Below are 15013 nucleotides of genomic sequence, written 5' to 3'. Positions count from 1 at the left end.
GACTAAAGTCTTTTGTGAAGAGCACTGGAAGATTTGTACTTTCAAAATAGCCAGAAATACGTCTGTCTGGAGCTTCTACTCTTGCCTGAGGTTTATTCACTATAATTGGCCAAATGTTTTTAGTTTCCAGTTTGCCATACACCACAGCATTGGCTTCTGTTCGCATCTCTCTGCATGCAATGCTAACTCAATTTTTATATTAGCTTGATTGCAATACGTTGAGTTGGGACTAAGCGTGATTTTACCTTAAAAGTGTTTAAGTGAAGTGCTTGATTTATCAGTAGTGCCATAGGTTGCAATTTCAGTTCTGTAGACTAAAACATTGGAAAAAAAAACAGAAAAAAAAAACAGCAACCCACATTTACAATGAGTATGAAAGCTCACACTCCATTCAAAAAACACATACACAAATTGCTCACTTATAACAGTGAGAGTACTCAATGCTGTACAGTCCAATGGCAGCCACATGACGAGCAGACCGAAGATTCAAACTGGATCAAAATGTGAAGTACTCAGATTTCGATTGTGGTTTCCTTGTAAATAAAATTTGTATTTTGCAAGAAACAAGAAATTTGAAAATATATCTAGCACATGTGTAACAAGCTCAGAAGATTTTCTATGAATTGCAAGGAATATTTTGAAGCGTTATAGCTTGACTTCACACAACAGGAACACAGGACATAGTGCATCTTTATAAAATCCAAACATCACTGTTCCCATCATCGTCACATTATTCACACCAAACCAGATCACCCCTTGTATTTTAATAAAGTGAAAAAAACAAACAACCAAAAACACTATCAGCCTCAAACGTTCACACACCTTAAATGGTCCTACTCAAGGCTCTCAAGTAGACAATATCACATCATACTCTTAGTTCCCAGTGTAAGTCCAATGAATTTTTAAACCAAGTTGTTAAAAGGCTAAACATAAAGAATGCTCAGAAAGAAAGAACAAAAAAGTACACAAATATATCTTATCTCTGAATGGTAAACCGACAGCTCAGGGCCATTTTCTATCTGAGATTCTCACATTTGTACGTCAGACTAACTTTTTGTCAGAAGGGACAGAGTCCAAAGATTCGGACTGACAATAGTTGTTAATTCAGTTCATACATTTCATTTTTTTTGTCCTTTCTTATATGTTTTTTTTTCTTCTTTTGTTTTGCTAGCTGTGGTAGAGGCATTGAGAAATCTTACATACAACTTTGCCAGTTGTGCTTGAATGTACAGGAAAAACAGAGCATTGTCCTCTAGTGGTGAAGATAATTGTCTGGACTACAGATGTAAGCAGTGTAGCCTTCAAAGACTTCATCAGAGCATTGTTGCTTTGCATTCTCCCTGGAGATCATTCATTTAGAGCTATTTCAAAGTCATTCAGCAAGGACACTGGTTCTATTTCTTGTGTCTTTCTACGTTGGCAAGTGACGTCACTGTGGCACATGGTTATTTGGAGAAAGTTTTTGGCCCAGACGTTTAGGGCATTCATAAGTCCATGAGCTCATGACAAGGATCTGAAAACGGTAAGGCTTTTCAGAGCTGTAAATAAGTTTGGGACTAATGAGGAAAATCCACATATATCAAAGAATGTTAAAAGCAAAACAAGTAGAAAATGAAACAGATGCGCTAAATGTGCTTGGTTCCTGATTCTTGTCTGGGTGTGTGTGTTTATGTGTGTGTGTGTGTGTTGGGTGGGGGGTGCGGGGGTGCGGGGGGTCAATCCCCTTTGGCCAAACCCTTCACTGGACTCCTCTGTCTTCTGTCCATCTCCTGTAGTCAGACGTGGGTCTGCATGCGTTTCTGCAAGGGCCGTGTGACGTCTGAGTTCTGGGATGATGATTGAGAATAATGGGACGAGGAGGAGGCCGAGGCCTTGCTGTCCTTGTCGAACTGCACATAGCCGTCCTGCTTGCTGTAACTGCTGACGCTGCTGTCGCACTGTGTGTCCAGGAAAGAGCTGGAGTCACTCATCGATCCTCGCTGGAATTCTCGCTCACAAAGCTCAATGGAACTGCTGCCCATGCCCAGCACAAACCGCTGGCTGTAGTCATACAGGCGGTTGGGTCCAGCACCCAAGGTGGAGTAGATGTTGGTGAAAGACATTCCTGTGGGAACCCGCTGTTTTCCAGTGGTGGCTGTGGCAGGGTCCCGCCGGAGTTCTGTGGTCTGGTTTCCTGCCAGCGTGGTTGGGGTGCCATGATGCTCCTTAAAGGTGTTCACACTGTAGTATCCATTGGTGGGATCCTTTAAGGAACAATGCATTCATGTCATTGAATGTAAGAAGTTCAACGAAATGACTCTTATTTCAACAGTAAAGAGCTTTTACACTGACAGCGAAGCAATTCATTTTCAAGAGTTGTCATTATCTCAACAATCGACATTGAGCTCAACTTTATGCAAAAAAGCACCAAAGCAATGCATACAGTTAAGTAGGAATTAGTACTAGAAACCAAATGCACTTAGAGTTGGTAACCTTCAGCAATTTAATCCCTGTCAGTATGAATGATGCTTAAGTATGATATGAAGCATTTTGAAACCAACAATTATCTTAAACTCAAACATTTTGTACAGTATGTCAGGGAATGCTATCTCAATGATACTTGTATTACTGTCAAACTTTTGAAAAGTCATAATACTATGATGCCCTGTTAAGTCTATTGTAGCCCCATTCAGTTGAACATGAGGAGGTTAGCTTAATTTGTATTTTAAAGATGAATTTTGGATTGTGCTTTATTTCGATAGCCCACTTTAGATGTTCTACTAACTATAAGTAACTTTGTATCTACATGTCAACATAGCTAGTTGCAAATGAATGGGAGTTAGGTGACATGCGCTTTTAAAGTTAATTGTAGTCAGAAAAAAATGCCTGTTGGGAAGTAGTGTTAGCATATATTAAGCAGATTTTTTTTGGACTAACTCTCTGTTGTCCTCTGAGAAATCTAACCCTGTTCAAATAGGAATGTCTTTGATTGTGTGTTTTTATTTTATTTTATATAATTTAATTTTCTATAATTCCCCTTTTACAGGATGTAATATAAGTTTCTGATGTCTCCAGAGTGTGTATGTGAATGGTCACATACAGCTAATTTTTTATAGCATGTTAAAATTTACACTTTTCAAGGGTGCTGTTTTTGTGCATGTCTCTTTAAATGCAAATTATTTGCTGCTCCCGGCCCCCATTTCAAGAAAAGGCGGTGATTCAAGAGCTCTATTAGCTCTGATTATCTCACGCAGATGTGTGACACTAATAGAGAGACTCAAGAATAAGTGACAACATGTAGAATGCAACAGGACATTTCTGAATGGTTAGTTGGTGATTTTATGTAGCTAATGTGAAGTTAACAGAATATGCTAATCAATGATTTAAAGATAGTTATGATAATCTATAAATCGCTGGGAACTGTTGTAAAATGCCTACTGAGCCAGATAATAAATGCTGCATGAAGATAAAATAGATAGTTTAGTTTAATTATGGTTACAATGTATGTTGTCATCTTGCTTTTATGACGTTATTGCATTTGTGTTATGTACTGTATTGCAATACACGTGACAAGATGGCTACGGCAGCTTGAGCAGACTCCAAAATTGTGGTCTAGTATAAAAAATATGGTTAAAAAAATGTTTGATTCTCAACATGGTCATCATTGTGTGTTCCCGGGGCAGAATTTATGTAAATTTAGGGTTAATGGTGTTTGTTGTAGTCCTTAAAAAGTGATTTCTGTAAAAGTAAATACCTCCCTTTGCTTTGAACTTTGAGCACCATAACTTTGCATATGTTGTTTATGCTCAAACAGCATTACACACTAAAGTAAAAAAAAAAAAAAAAAAACTATTGAAACAACCACCCCTTAAATTTGTCTAATTTATTTTAAACTTCATCTAATGCTGTAAACTAAAGCTTCATTTCTTGAGAATTGCTTGTTTGATGCATCTCTTCCCTTTCTTTCGGTAGTGCCATCACTGCCGTTTCAGAGCATTAAAAAAGGCAAGAAACATGCATACATAGAACAGAGGTAAGAAAAAAGATGTTGGTATCAGTCAGTGGAGTAAAGCGACCATCATTAGCAGTCACCTCAAAATATTACAGGCTAATTAGACAAAACCTTGATACACAAACGTTGTGAGTCTGTACATTTCAGTTTTAATTGGACTTCAGAATCATGACTTTTAAAATCTGTCATGGAAAGAGATAATCAAAGCGAAGGAACTTGATACCATGGCTGCTGTCGTTGCCGTGGTGCTATATCAGCACAGTTGCTAAGAAGCAAAACAGGCACCAAATGTGGATGTGGATGTGGATGCCATTTTGAGCGGGTGCGCAGGCCAGATCCCACGGGGGAGAGACGGTAATCACCGTTAGGTGACTTCTCTATGACAGCGCAAGAAAGGCGTTGTCAGTCGCAGTTTTATCAGGCGACATGGATTGTGTGCAATCCATATCTGTGTGGAGCCGTCCCTGTTCACACTGCTCATTTTACACACTCATCTACATGTAGGGAGGGAATCAATCCTGCTGGGAGCAGGTAGAGGAGGCCATGAAGCAGACTTTAGGCCTACTGTGTTTGCGCACAGAGAAAAATACAAACGAGAAAACAAAAGCTGTGCTACTTCTATCAAGAACTGGTGTCTGCGTTATATTAGTTGAACTGTAAGGATAATATTTGTTTGTACTCACACTAAATTTAGCTAAATAAGTATATGAGCATTTAACATAAACAGTGATCATTGTAAATGCACTGATGGGTAAGTATAATAGCTTATAATACTTTGATCCCCCCCCCACGACAACTTTTTTAAACAAAATTGTTAATATCAATCTTCTAAGCAATTACCTGGTTTAAATGACGAACATCATTATAAAACCGTAGCTTCTTATTTTTAAAGCAGTTATCACATTCCTTCAGTTTCGCATTAAATCGTATTTTTTTTTGGTTCTGTGTGACTCTAGAGTGTTACCAGTGCACACACACAACAGCCCCTAGCAGAGCTCTCGTCTGAATAAATGATAGAGAAAGACCTTAATGGCTTATTTATAAATCAATACATTTTTGTTTTGTTTTATTGTCAAATAAAAGTCAATTTTCTCTGCCTCACCTCATCCCTTCACTCAAACCTTGACAAAATAAGAGCTGTTTTTGTTCCTCTAGGAACTTTTCAGTGAATAAACTCTTAAAAATAAAGGAAGCTTTAATATTTATGGAACCTTTCTGCTCCACGAATAAATTCTTTATATATCTATAGATTTTTAAAATCTAAACCTGGTTCTTATAAGAAGTGTTCACTGAAAGGTTCTACAGGGAACCAAAAATTATATATATATATATATATATATATATATATATATATATATATATATATATATATATATATATATATATATATATATATATATATATATGAATATTTACGCGCCATATTTGCTTAAAAGGGCAAATTAGTGTGAGTGATCTACTAACAAGACACGGGCAACATGGGTTAAGAAATAATTTTCCGGGCGGTAGATAATGGCGTGATTATCAGTTTAACGCAAACCTTAGTAAATCACCTTTTGTAATTCATTTAAATATTCTCCTCCCATGAATTGTGTCTGAAAGTGAAACTCCTAAACATGCATATGCAATAAGGTCAGCCGCAAAAATAAGTGTGTTCAGGACTTTTCAGTGCTATTTTGTCACTGCATGTGTTAAATCTTGACAGTATTTTTAATAACAAAAAGGGTTTGCGCTGGCACAAGCTGTTAGCAAATATTGCCCTAAAAATCTTAAGACTGTTTTCTGTAATGGAAAGGTTCCATGGATGCTAAAGGTTCTTCTTGGAGCAATAATAAAACTATATACAAGTGTATAACTGTATGATGGCATATATCACAAAGCTTATCTCTTTCTTATATGACTTCCTTCAAATCCCCTGGAGATATACCTTGATGTGCTGATACTCTTTCTCTTCTTCCTGAAGTACTTCAAGTTGCTTCAAAACGGACTCCTGCTGAAACTCTCCCCGTTCAATCTGCAGCAAACAACAGATCCATCAACACGTTAATATCTGGGTTACGCTCTCCTTTCCCCTGCAGATTTGGTGCACCAAAATGCTTATAAAAATTCCAAAATAAAAGCAACTTCAACTGGGGCAATTTCCTGTGAATATTCTTTGTCATTAGCCATTAGCCTTAACTACACTGTAAAAAAATTATTTAGAAAAAAAGTTACCTGGTTGCCTTAAAATTGAGTTCATTGAAATTAAAATTTTGAGTTAATACAATTAAACTTTTTTTTTAGATTTGACAACCTTTATTAAAATATTATTAAAAGATTGTGTAAGCATATTGGGTAATTGTGTGTGCTTTATTTGTGATAACGCAGTGAAACATGCCAAATAGTGCTATTTTCATGATTTATCACATTTTTTATGTGGTTCAGATACAAAAATATTTTGAGTTTCTATTTATTAAACAAATTTCCTTCATTGTATCAACTCAGATTTTTAATTTCAATTAACTCAAAATTTTAAGGCAACCAGGTTACTTACTTTTTTTAAAGTTAAACCAACAAAAACCAACATTTTTTTTTTTACAGTGTAGCTTTGTCATAAGTTTTACATTGTTAACAGCTCTGATTGTAGGCCTTGAAGGCCAAAGAAGGAGGCATCATGTGTTTTGACAAAACTTCACCAGGAGAAAAGGACCTCTTGATCACTGGCATCTCTATGGTTACATTTATGCCCATGTCCTCCCAGGAAATGCAGGCTGGGGGCTAAATATAGGCATCCAGGCCAGCAGGGTTCTCACACTTATGCTGCATTATTCATGCGTTTGACGTTAGCAGGAGCGAGGGAGATAGGCGCTATTAGTGTCGGGGTGGGGATGATTAGCATTCATTAGTTAAAGGATGTGACAGGGACTAGCATAATGAGCTAGTTTGTTGATTTGGGGGTGCTGATGGGGTAATGGTGAGCGGGATGTTTACTGTTCTAGTCTCGTTCAGAATGTGACTCACCATGAGCTGCTTCATGGCGGAGTGTTCCTCGTTTTCTCGCGCTGCGTTGTGATCTTTGTGTACAATTTCCACCCGAATGTCGTTCTTGGCTGATACCACACCTTTGAGGTCTGAGAAGAAAGTTACATGTTACCCCAGTCGTGCCATTAAGTGTAATGTACTGATAAGAAATATATATATATAAAAAATATTTATTCCATACCACTTCACATTGCCTTAATAAGAGTCCCTAAAAAAGGCTGCCTTCAAGATATATTATATTATAATAGATCTTTTTGTATATTAATTGATTATTATATTGATATGAAAATTCATTATGTAATTTATTAAAATACTCCATTAAACACCTAGTGGTACATGTTCTTCGTTTTGATGCACTAGCACATAAATAGCTTGGTGATTTTGCCAGAACGTGAATTAAATAGAAAGAAATGTTGGTAACATTTTTCAATAAGGTCCCATTAGTTAAGTAAGCGAAGCGGAGGGGTTTTGCATCACTCTGAAGGGATTTATTCTGTGATAACAACCGTCTGGATGTACCTTATCCCACTTATTACACTGCTACTTGCCACATAAGTAAATAATTAGAGACGAAATATTGACTTGAGTTTAAATATTTGATTAGGTCTTTAAATGCAAAGCTTTCTGCAAAGAAAGCAGTAACTTAGCGTTCAAACTAGACAGACATTTAAAGGATACGGTACAGTCATACCACTTATTACACAGTATTTCACCACATAAATAAATATGGGGATACAAGATATTTATTTGAGATTAAACTGCTATCTATCGGCAGTTACAAAATGGCATCAGCTGCGTTTGTACAAAAAAAGAGAGTGAGTCTGCAATACCCGGATGGCAATTAAATAATTGTATCATAGTATTGATTTGAGTTTTAATATTTTATTAGCTCACCAAATGCAAAGCTTTCATGAAGGGAAAAAAAAGTTCCTAGCAAGTGTTAAGCGCCGACTGACCAATCAAAATCAAGCATTCCACAGAGCCGTGCAATAATATTAGTTAATGCATTAAGAAACACAAATCTGCATTACATTTGTTGCGATATTCACTAATCTTAGATAATGTTTGTTGATGCAAACATTACTGTTTATTGTTAGGTACTTTGAATAATATGAACAGATACATCTTTTGAGTCACACATTAGTTTAGGGTCCAATTCTATCTATTGACTTACCATTAGGTATAGGTATTGGGTGATAAAGTATTAATAGATTTTGCAAAAATAAAAGTATTGCAGAATAAAATAGTAATAACAGACAACATTCCAGTAATATTCATGATAATAAGCAACTACTTAATTGTGAGAATTTGACCCTACACTAAAGTGTTTCCAAATTTGGATTCAATAATATAGAAATAAAGCTTAAATTAGCATTAACTTAAACTGATACATGCTTTATAATAATTATGTCATTATAATTTGTGTTACCAAATACAGTTAACTAATGGAAGCTTATTATACTTGAAGGCAGCATAACACCAAATAATTAAGATAAGAGGAACCCCTACAGGAACCCTTAGATACATCACATTAGAATCACACAGCTCATTTTGCGCATTGAAGAACAATGTTTATAGATAATTGGTGACGGTCAGGTAACAGGTCTTACTTTCTGTCTTAATTTTGCTTGCAAGTTCTCTCTGCTGAGCACAGATGGAGGTGGGCAGTGTAGGCATAACCAGGTGAGCGTCTTCTGTGGCATACAACAACAACATGCTCAACGCTAGGAAGGCCACCAACAATCGTAAACTGCACGCTCATGTGTCATCTGTCTGACGCTAACCTGTACATGGATGCGCTGTTTTCACTTTTGATCATGTGAGCGAATGGACGCGGGAAAACAAAAACAAATGAGAGACACATTGATATGGGTGGGCGGTATGACAAAAGACTCATGACTTGTAAAAGAAAGAATAAAGAGTTTTACTGCTACATTAAATTTTAAGATTTTGAAAAGAAAACAAACAAACAATATTATGAAAATAAAATCATAATGTTTTGAGAATCATGATGTAAAATGATGAGATTTAGGTAGTAACATTTTATTACGAGAATACATCTATAGCATTACGAATACATACATGACCCTGGATCACAAAACACTAAATCACAAAACCGTCATAATGGTCAATATTTCTGCAGCTGAATGAATAGGCTTGTCATTGATGTATGGTTCGTTAGGATAACTATTTGAAAATCTGGACTCTAAGGGTGCAAAAAAAATCACCTTTAAAGTTGTCCAAAGGAAGTCCTTAGCAATGCATATTACATTTTTGATATTTTTATGGTAAGACATTTACTAAATATCTTCATGGAACATGATCTTTACTTAATATCCTAATGATTTTGGCATAAAAGAAACCCCTTCTATTGTCACAATTATACCCGTGAGGCTAGTTTTGTGCTCCAGGGTCACATATTACACCTTGAGGGCCAGATTTACTAACAGTGCAAACCCTCTTTTGATGATAAAATAACTACTGTCTTGATTTACTAAAGACACAAAACATTGCATTTGCCCCGCTTAGTAAATCTGGCCCTTAATCTCCTAATTTTACAATTTAAATGCACTATAATGCAGACATAAATAACAACAAACTCAGAAGAGTATTGCATAAAAAGTATGACTGTAAAATAGCCGATTTATGTACACCTTAGTTAAATATTTATATGAATGCATCAAGTTGCAATGTTTCTCAACACGTTAAACTTTACCAACCTACAGTTAGCGACACCAAAAACACACGGCGCACTAATGCAAATTCCCCCAAATTATATTGAGGGATATATATAACGTTGCCTACATCAGAAGTATACTTTAAAAAATCATTTAAAAAGAGCATTGCAGTTTTAACAGGCTGATGCATTTCTATACGGTCTATACTGTCATACCACCCGACCCTACACAAACACTCAACAAAAAGGAAGATATAGAAATAAAGGCTGGGTTTCTGTGAAGTGACATGAACACCCTAATAACCTGCTCTTTGTCTGACTGAGGAGCACTTAGCGTGTTCTGGTGATGGACATGCAGGAAGGCAATTGGCTGAGAGGTACATACTTCTCTGAGAGCGTGTACAGCAGAATGCTCCGATGGTTCCCATGAGGACGATGAAAGCAACGAAAGCGCCAACTGCCACGCCAATGATCACAGCAACAGGGAGGGATTCTGTTGGAAAACAAAACGGAGCCTTCTACAATAACACAGCATGGACAGGACTGGTGGATCCAACAAATAACTGCTCAACACAGACACCACCTCTCACTCCTGAACATAATTCAAGAACTGCACTAGCATGGAACAAATGAGAATCAAATGTTGTGTCAAAGAGGCATTTGCACCTTTAAGGCGTTTGATCAAAAGAACTAGCACTCGCAATTAACACCAACATCACCTTCTGGAGAAAGCACAGGTATCTTAATTTAAAGTGAAAACCAGGAGTAACAATTTGCAGACATGCCAATTATCGCATAAGTTTAGCACATGACACGCACGTAACATGTCTTGAAAGTGAACTCTGCATTGGTTTTAATCGTTCACCTTGGATCATTAACATACTCTGATAGGATGTGGGTGTAATGTGAGTTCAACATCAGTGTTCGAGAAGCTGTAGCTAATTAGAGGCAACTCAACAGTTTTATTTGTGCTCTTGTTGGTATATTTAAACCGAATAATAACCAGATTTTATGGCCAAATGATAATGAGAGTCAACACCAAGTTAATTACTGGCGCACAGTAAACTAAGCATTAAGATGCTTGGGTACTAGCAAATTGACCTATTTAATGTCTGTATTACTGTATGTACATATTAGAGACCGATCACATAGAAATGCAATTCAATAATGCAGTGTTGTGGAATGCATACGCCAAAAGGGTTTTTTGCGTGCATATGGTATGTAGTGTTTCGCAGTCTTAATAGAGAGACTTGTTAGTTCAATTACAGTGAAGTTATCATTGCTCAGAAATATAATGTAGCATTCAGGTAATTGTTACGTTTTACACAGTTTTTTTTTTAAAACTCAGAGGACAAAGGTTAAAAACCAGCTCCTGAATGTTTGTGCGCGCACGCAATTTATTTCCGACAGCGGCTATTTGCACTAAGTGCAAATAGATGATTTTACACCAAGTGTTAATAGCAACTATATTCTATTTACACTGTCACAATTAAATTGAGTAAATCCAACACCCTTTTTCTCAGTGTATTTACAACATGTAAAAGTAGCAGCAATATGTGTAAAAATTAGAAATTATATGCTATTTATACTTTACTTTGACAGATATAATATTTAGGTTGGATGTCCAGATATCAGTTATGTATCGATTTACAACCACATTTGGAAGTGGTTCTGATCGGATGTGAAAAAATTTGATATCTGATTGTCTGTTTGAGAATTCAGTATCTCTAAACCCCACCTTTTCCAAGATCCTTCTGTGCTGTGATTGGTCAGATGCCTCAGTCTGATGTGATTGGTTGACCGCTTACAGTGTATGTTGGAAACAAAGTACTCGTTAACCATATGTGTATTTCAGCTCCGGAGGCTTCGTTACCACTTGATACACAGTGATATGAACAGTAATGATACTGTAAATTGTGAATATTTACTGTTTAAGGATGAGTCAGAATAGAATTTGTTTGTGTTTTGAAGAGCTTAGGTTGGCATTATGCAAATGTACATATTGTCACGATTACTGAAAACTGGTTTCGATTCTTTCTTTTAGGAGACAATAATTTTATTTATCGTGCACTTTGATCTTTAAAAATCTGCAGACACACACACACACACACACACACACACACACACACACACACACACACACACACACACACACACACACACACACACACACACACACACACACACACATATATTCCATGTATATTACACACTCTACATGAAAGGCAATATTCAAAAAACAAAAAACAAAACAAATAGGGGCACTTTAAATTAAAATAAATCCAAACTATGAAAGCACTGGGGGGATACATTGTATGAAATGCACGGAGAGAAATCAATCACTGCATCTAGGCTGAAAATTAAATAGTCCTAAGTGTTGTAAGTAGATTTACATGATTTATTAAAGTTGCAGTTAAATGTGCAATTACTTTTGCTATTGCACCACTGAAATAATCATTCAGCTATTGCTAAATGAAATATGTAGTGTGAAATTGGTAAATACATTTAAATATTGCTTATCTAGCTCATATAAAGTGATTCATAATGTGTACAGTGATAAATGGAAAGTATGGAGCAAAATCTTGCATGTTTTGGTCTGTTCCAGGGTTTTCAAAAACCATGGTTATAAAACACTGCTTCACTATTCTACGCAGACATGTTTTAAAGAAAAGAAGGTGGAACCTGGCGAACCTTGGATCCCACCTTGTTCCTTGAGGCGAATGATCTCCGTATCCGAGCCAAAGCTGTTCCAGGCCGTGCAGTTGTAGATGGTCTGGAAGTCGGCAGGTACGATGTTACTCATGGTGAGCGTGGACAGCACTCCATCCTCAGTGCTTACGGTCTCCACTGTGTAGCGACCTGACGTCCCCGATTCCAGGACAGTCTCCTTCCAGGACCAGGCCTGAAAAAGCACCCATAACCATATTGAAAGAAACCATATTGAAAAGACCTGCATACAGTATGTTGTTCTGGATGCTGCTCTGTAGCATCACTGCAAATATAATTTTAAATCCCTTTTTAAAATCTAACAAATGTTATTGAGGTTGATGCTTAACGATTTCCCCACCATTGACATCATTTTATGACAATCCATATACTAGAAATCTAGATGTACCATAGCGGCAGTAAATCTATTTTGTCTAACAAATCTCAACAGACTTCTGAGCTGGAAAAACCCCAACCTCTGGTCAGGCCAATCACATTGTGTCGGTGGGCGGGCTTAACATAATGACAGCAGAGTTGCATGCTACTTATAAACAAAGAAGCTGGCAAACGGCGGTCTTTCGAATCGGCTTTGGTTACGACTCTGGAAGACTTGGAGTTAAGCTTTTCTTTGAGAAAAGAACAAAGAACGGCACTGAAATCATTCTTAAGAAGGGAAGATGCTTTCGGAGTTTTGCCGACCGGATATGGCAAAAGTTTAATCTATTAACTAGCTCCGCTTCATGTTGCTCTGGTTGGTTGTAGCGCTATCCTATCGCGTGCAGAGGGAGTTTGAAAGACAACCGTTTATTCCACCTCTCGGATTGAGCTGTCAATGGTGAGTTCCCAGACCAAACATTTTGATGTCGGTCTGGCTTGTCAGGCTAGGTAATCCATGTTTTTACTGTTATATAGGGGGAGCTGTTACACATTTTCTGAAAGAGTACAGCATCTCCAAATCCAAAAACAAGGGAAGATGAAGCAGAAATCAAGCAATAGAAGCATTGCTTATGCACATGTAATCTAATACAACCACTAAACATTAAAAAGCATATCAATCAAAACGGCCTAACATTACCAAAATGAAATGTTGATCCAGGACGAGCTATAGGACTGTAAAGCTTTGGGGGTGTTGATGGACTCCATCTACTCAATATGTGTTTTGATCTGCTCCAAAACTTTTATTTTATTTTATATATTGCATGTCAAGATATGCATCCAACAATATATTCTGTGGGCTATGAAAGTTTTGAGAAAATGATCAAAAATGCTGCAGATATAAATTTGAATGAATGAATGAATGAATGAATGAATGAATGAATGAATGAATGAATGAATGAATGAATGAATGAATGAATGAATGAATGAATGAATGAATGAATGAATGAAAAGTTAAAGGAAAAAAGTTAAAATATGAAAGAATGGGGCATATGGGGTATAAAAAAGATAGAAAATTCTCATTTTCTAACACAGTTTGTTTTCTCAAGTAAATGTTAAATGTAGCACTTCTTAAGGTCTCATTTGTTAACAATGCATTATATTTATTAACCTTCATTAATATTAAACTGAATAGAAATGTCCAAGTTCATTTTAGTTCACAGTGCATTAACAGATACAGATGCTGTAGACTGTTCATTGTTAGTTCAAGTTAACAAATGAAGTTAACTAATGTTAACAAATGAAACCTTACTGCAAAGTGTTGCCCTTTTAAACATGCAAGACCCCCTTTTTAGCTTCACAACCATTCTTTTAGAGCAGTCATACTAGCACTGAATCAGCCTACTGGTGCAAGCTGGTCTTTTCAGCTTGCAAAAAGAGACTCACGTTTGCTTTCACCTGCTTTATGGGCATTATAACACATCTAAAGTTATTACTGGTTGTTCCAGACCACAGGAGCAGTCTTTCCCATTCAACTGACATTTAGAAATAGCATGGCAATAAAAGCAAAGCCACACGAGTAAACATTGTACAGAGATTACCTATGCACTTCCATGCACACGGCCACAAACACACACACACACACATGCACAGTGTGAGTAATGAATCAAAAATTGGCCCGGAGAGGAGACAGTTCATCTAAGAGTGGTAAATCCTAATTGGATCTGTGGTAACAGTGCATAAGCATGCATTAAATGAGAAATTAGGGCTGTAAGCCTGCCATGTCTAATACCCGTTCACTCATATAGAGGAAACAAACGATTCGAGATGCAATTTCATTTATTAAACAGATCGTAACTCATGAGTGCGTTATGCATTATTGGACTGTGTTTAGTGAGTCTAATGGAGTCACACAAGCCATGTGACAACAGCAACCGCCCACTTAACAGCTGCTCTCCTGTCTGAGCTGAGTCACTGGAAGAAGAGCTGAGTAACTCACAATGCGGTCTGGGGGAGGCGTGCTGCGGATGAAACATTTGATCTGTCCCTTTTCCCCGTGTGGAGCCTGGTGCGTCTGTGTGCTGGAGATGGTCGGAGGTCCTGAGGAGAGAAAAGACGCACATAGTCACATACTCAGAGCCGTGAGCTAAACAATTCCCTGTTTGCGAGAGAGTCATAGGAGTCTCTTCAAAACGGCTTACGACCGGTAGAGACCAACTGTTTGTTCGCCCCTATACCCTCAT

General features: G+C 37.1%; 1 protein-coding gene across 6 annotated transcripts in view; it reads right to left on the bottom strand.

Annotated features, from left to right (window-relative positions):
* Nucleotides 1–1698: 1698 nt before the first annotated feature.
* The window catches only part of kirrel3b (kirre like nephrin family adhesion molecule 3b), a 262665-nt gene continuing 249350 nt past the window's right edge, over nucleotides 1699–15013 (bottom strand). Inside the window, exons 10-17 of one of the 6 annotated variants that reach the window (XM_067419247.1) lie at nucleotides 14770–14870; nucleotides 12381–12591; nucleotides 10075–10182; nucleotides 8797–8820; nucleotides 8623–8706; nucleotides 6992–7101; nucleotides 5919–6005; nucleotides 1699–2243 (exon numbers count right to left, since the gene is read on the bottom strand). In XM_067419247.1, the coding sequence (XP_067275348.1) occupies nucleotides 1776–2243; nucleotides 5919–6005; nucleotides 6992–7101; nucleotides 8623–8706; nucleotides 8797–8820; nucleotides 10075–10182; nucleotides 12381–12591; nucleotides 14770–14870 (1193 nt within the window). In that variant the 3' untranslated portion in view covers nucleotides 1699–1775. The remainder of the gene's footprint in view (nucleotides 2244–5918; nucleotides 6006–6991; nucleotides 7102–8622; nucleotides 8707–8796; nucleotides 8821–10074; nucleotides 10183–12380; nucleotides 12592–14769; nucleotides 14871–15013) is intronic. The other 5 variants (XM_067419248.1, XM_067419249.1, XM_067419250.1 and 2 more) reach the window with 5 other exon arrangements.

The sequence above is a fragment of the Pseudorasbora parva genome, chromosome 16 (genome assembly GCF_024679245.1).
Source record: "Pseudorasbora parva isolate DD20220531a chromosome 16, ASM2467924v1, whole genome shotgun sequence".
Lineage (NCBI taxonomy): Eukaryota > Metazoa > Chordata > Actinopteri > Cypriniformes > Gobionidae > Pseudorasbora > Pseudorasbora parva.
Note: the sequence above shows the minus strand (reverse complement) of the source record. Positions and strands in the feature narration are given on the sequence as shown.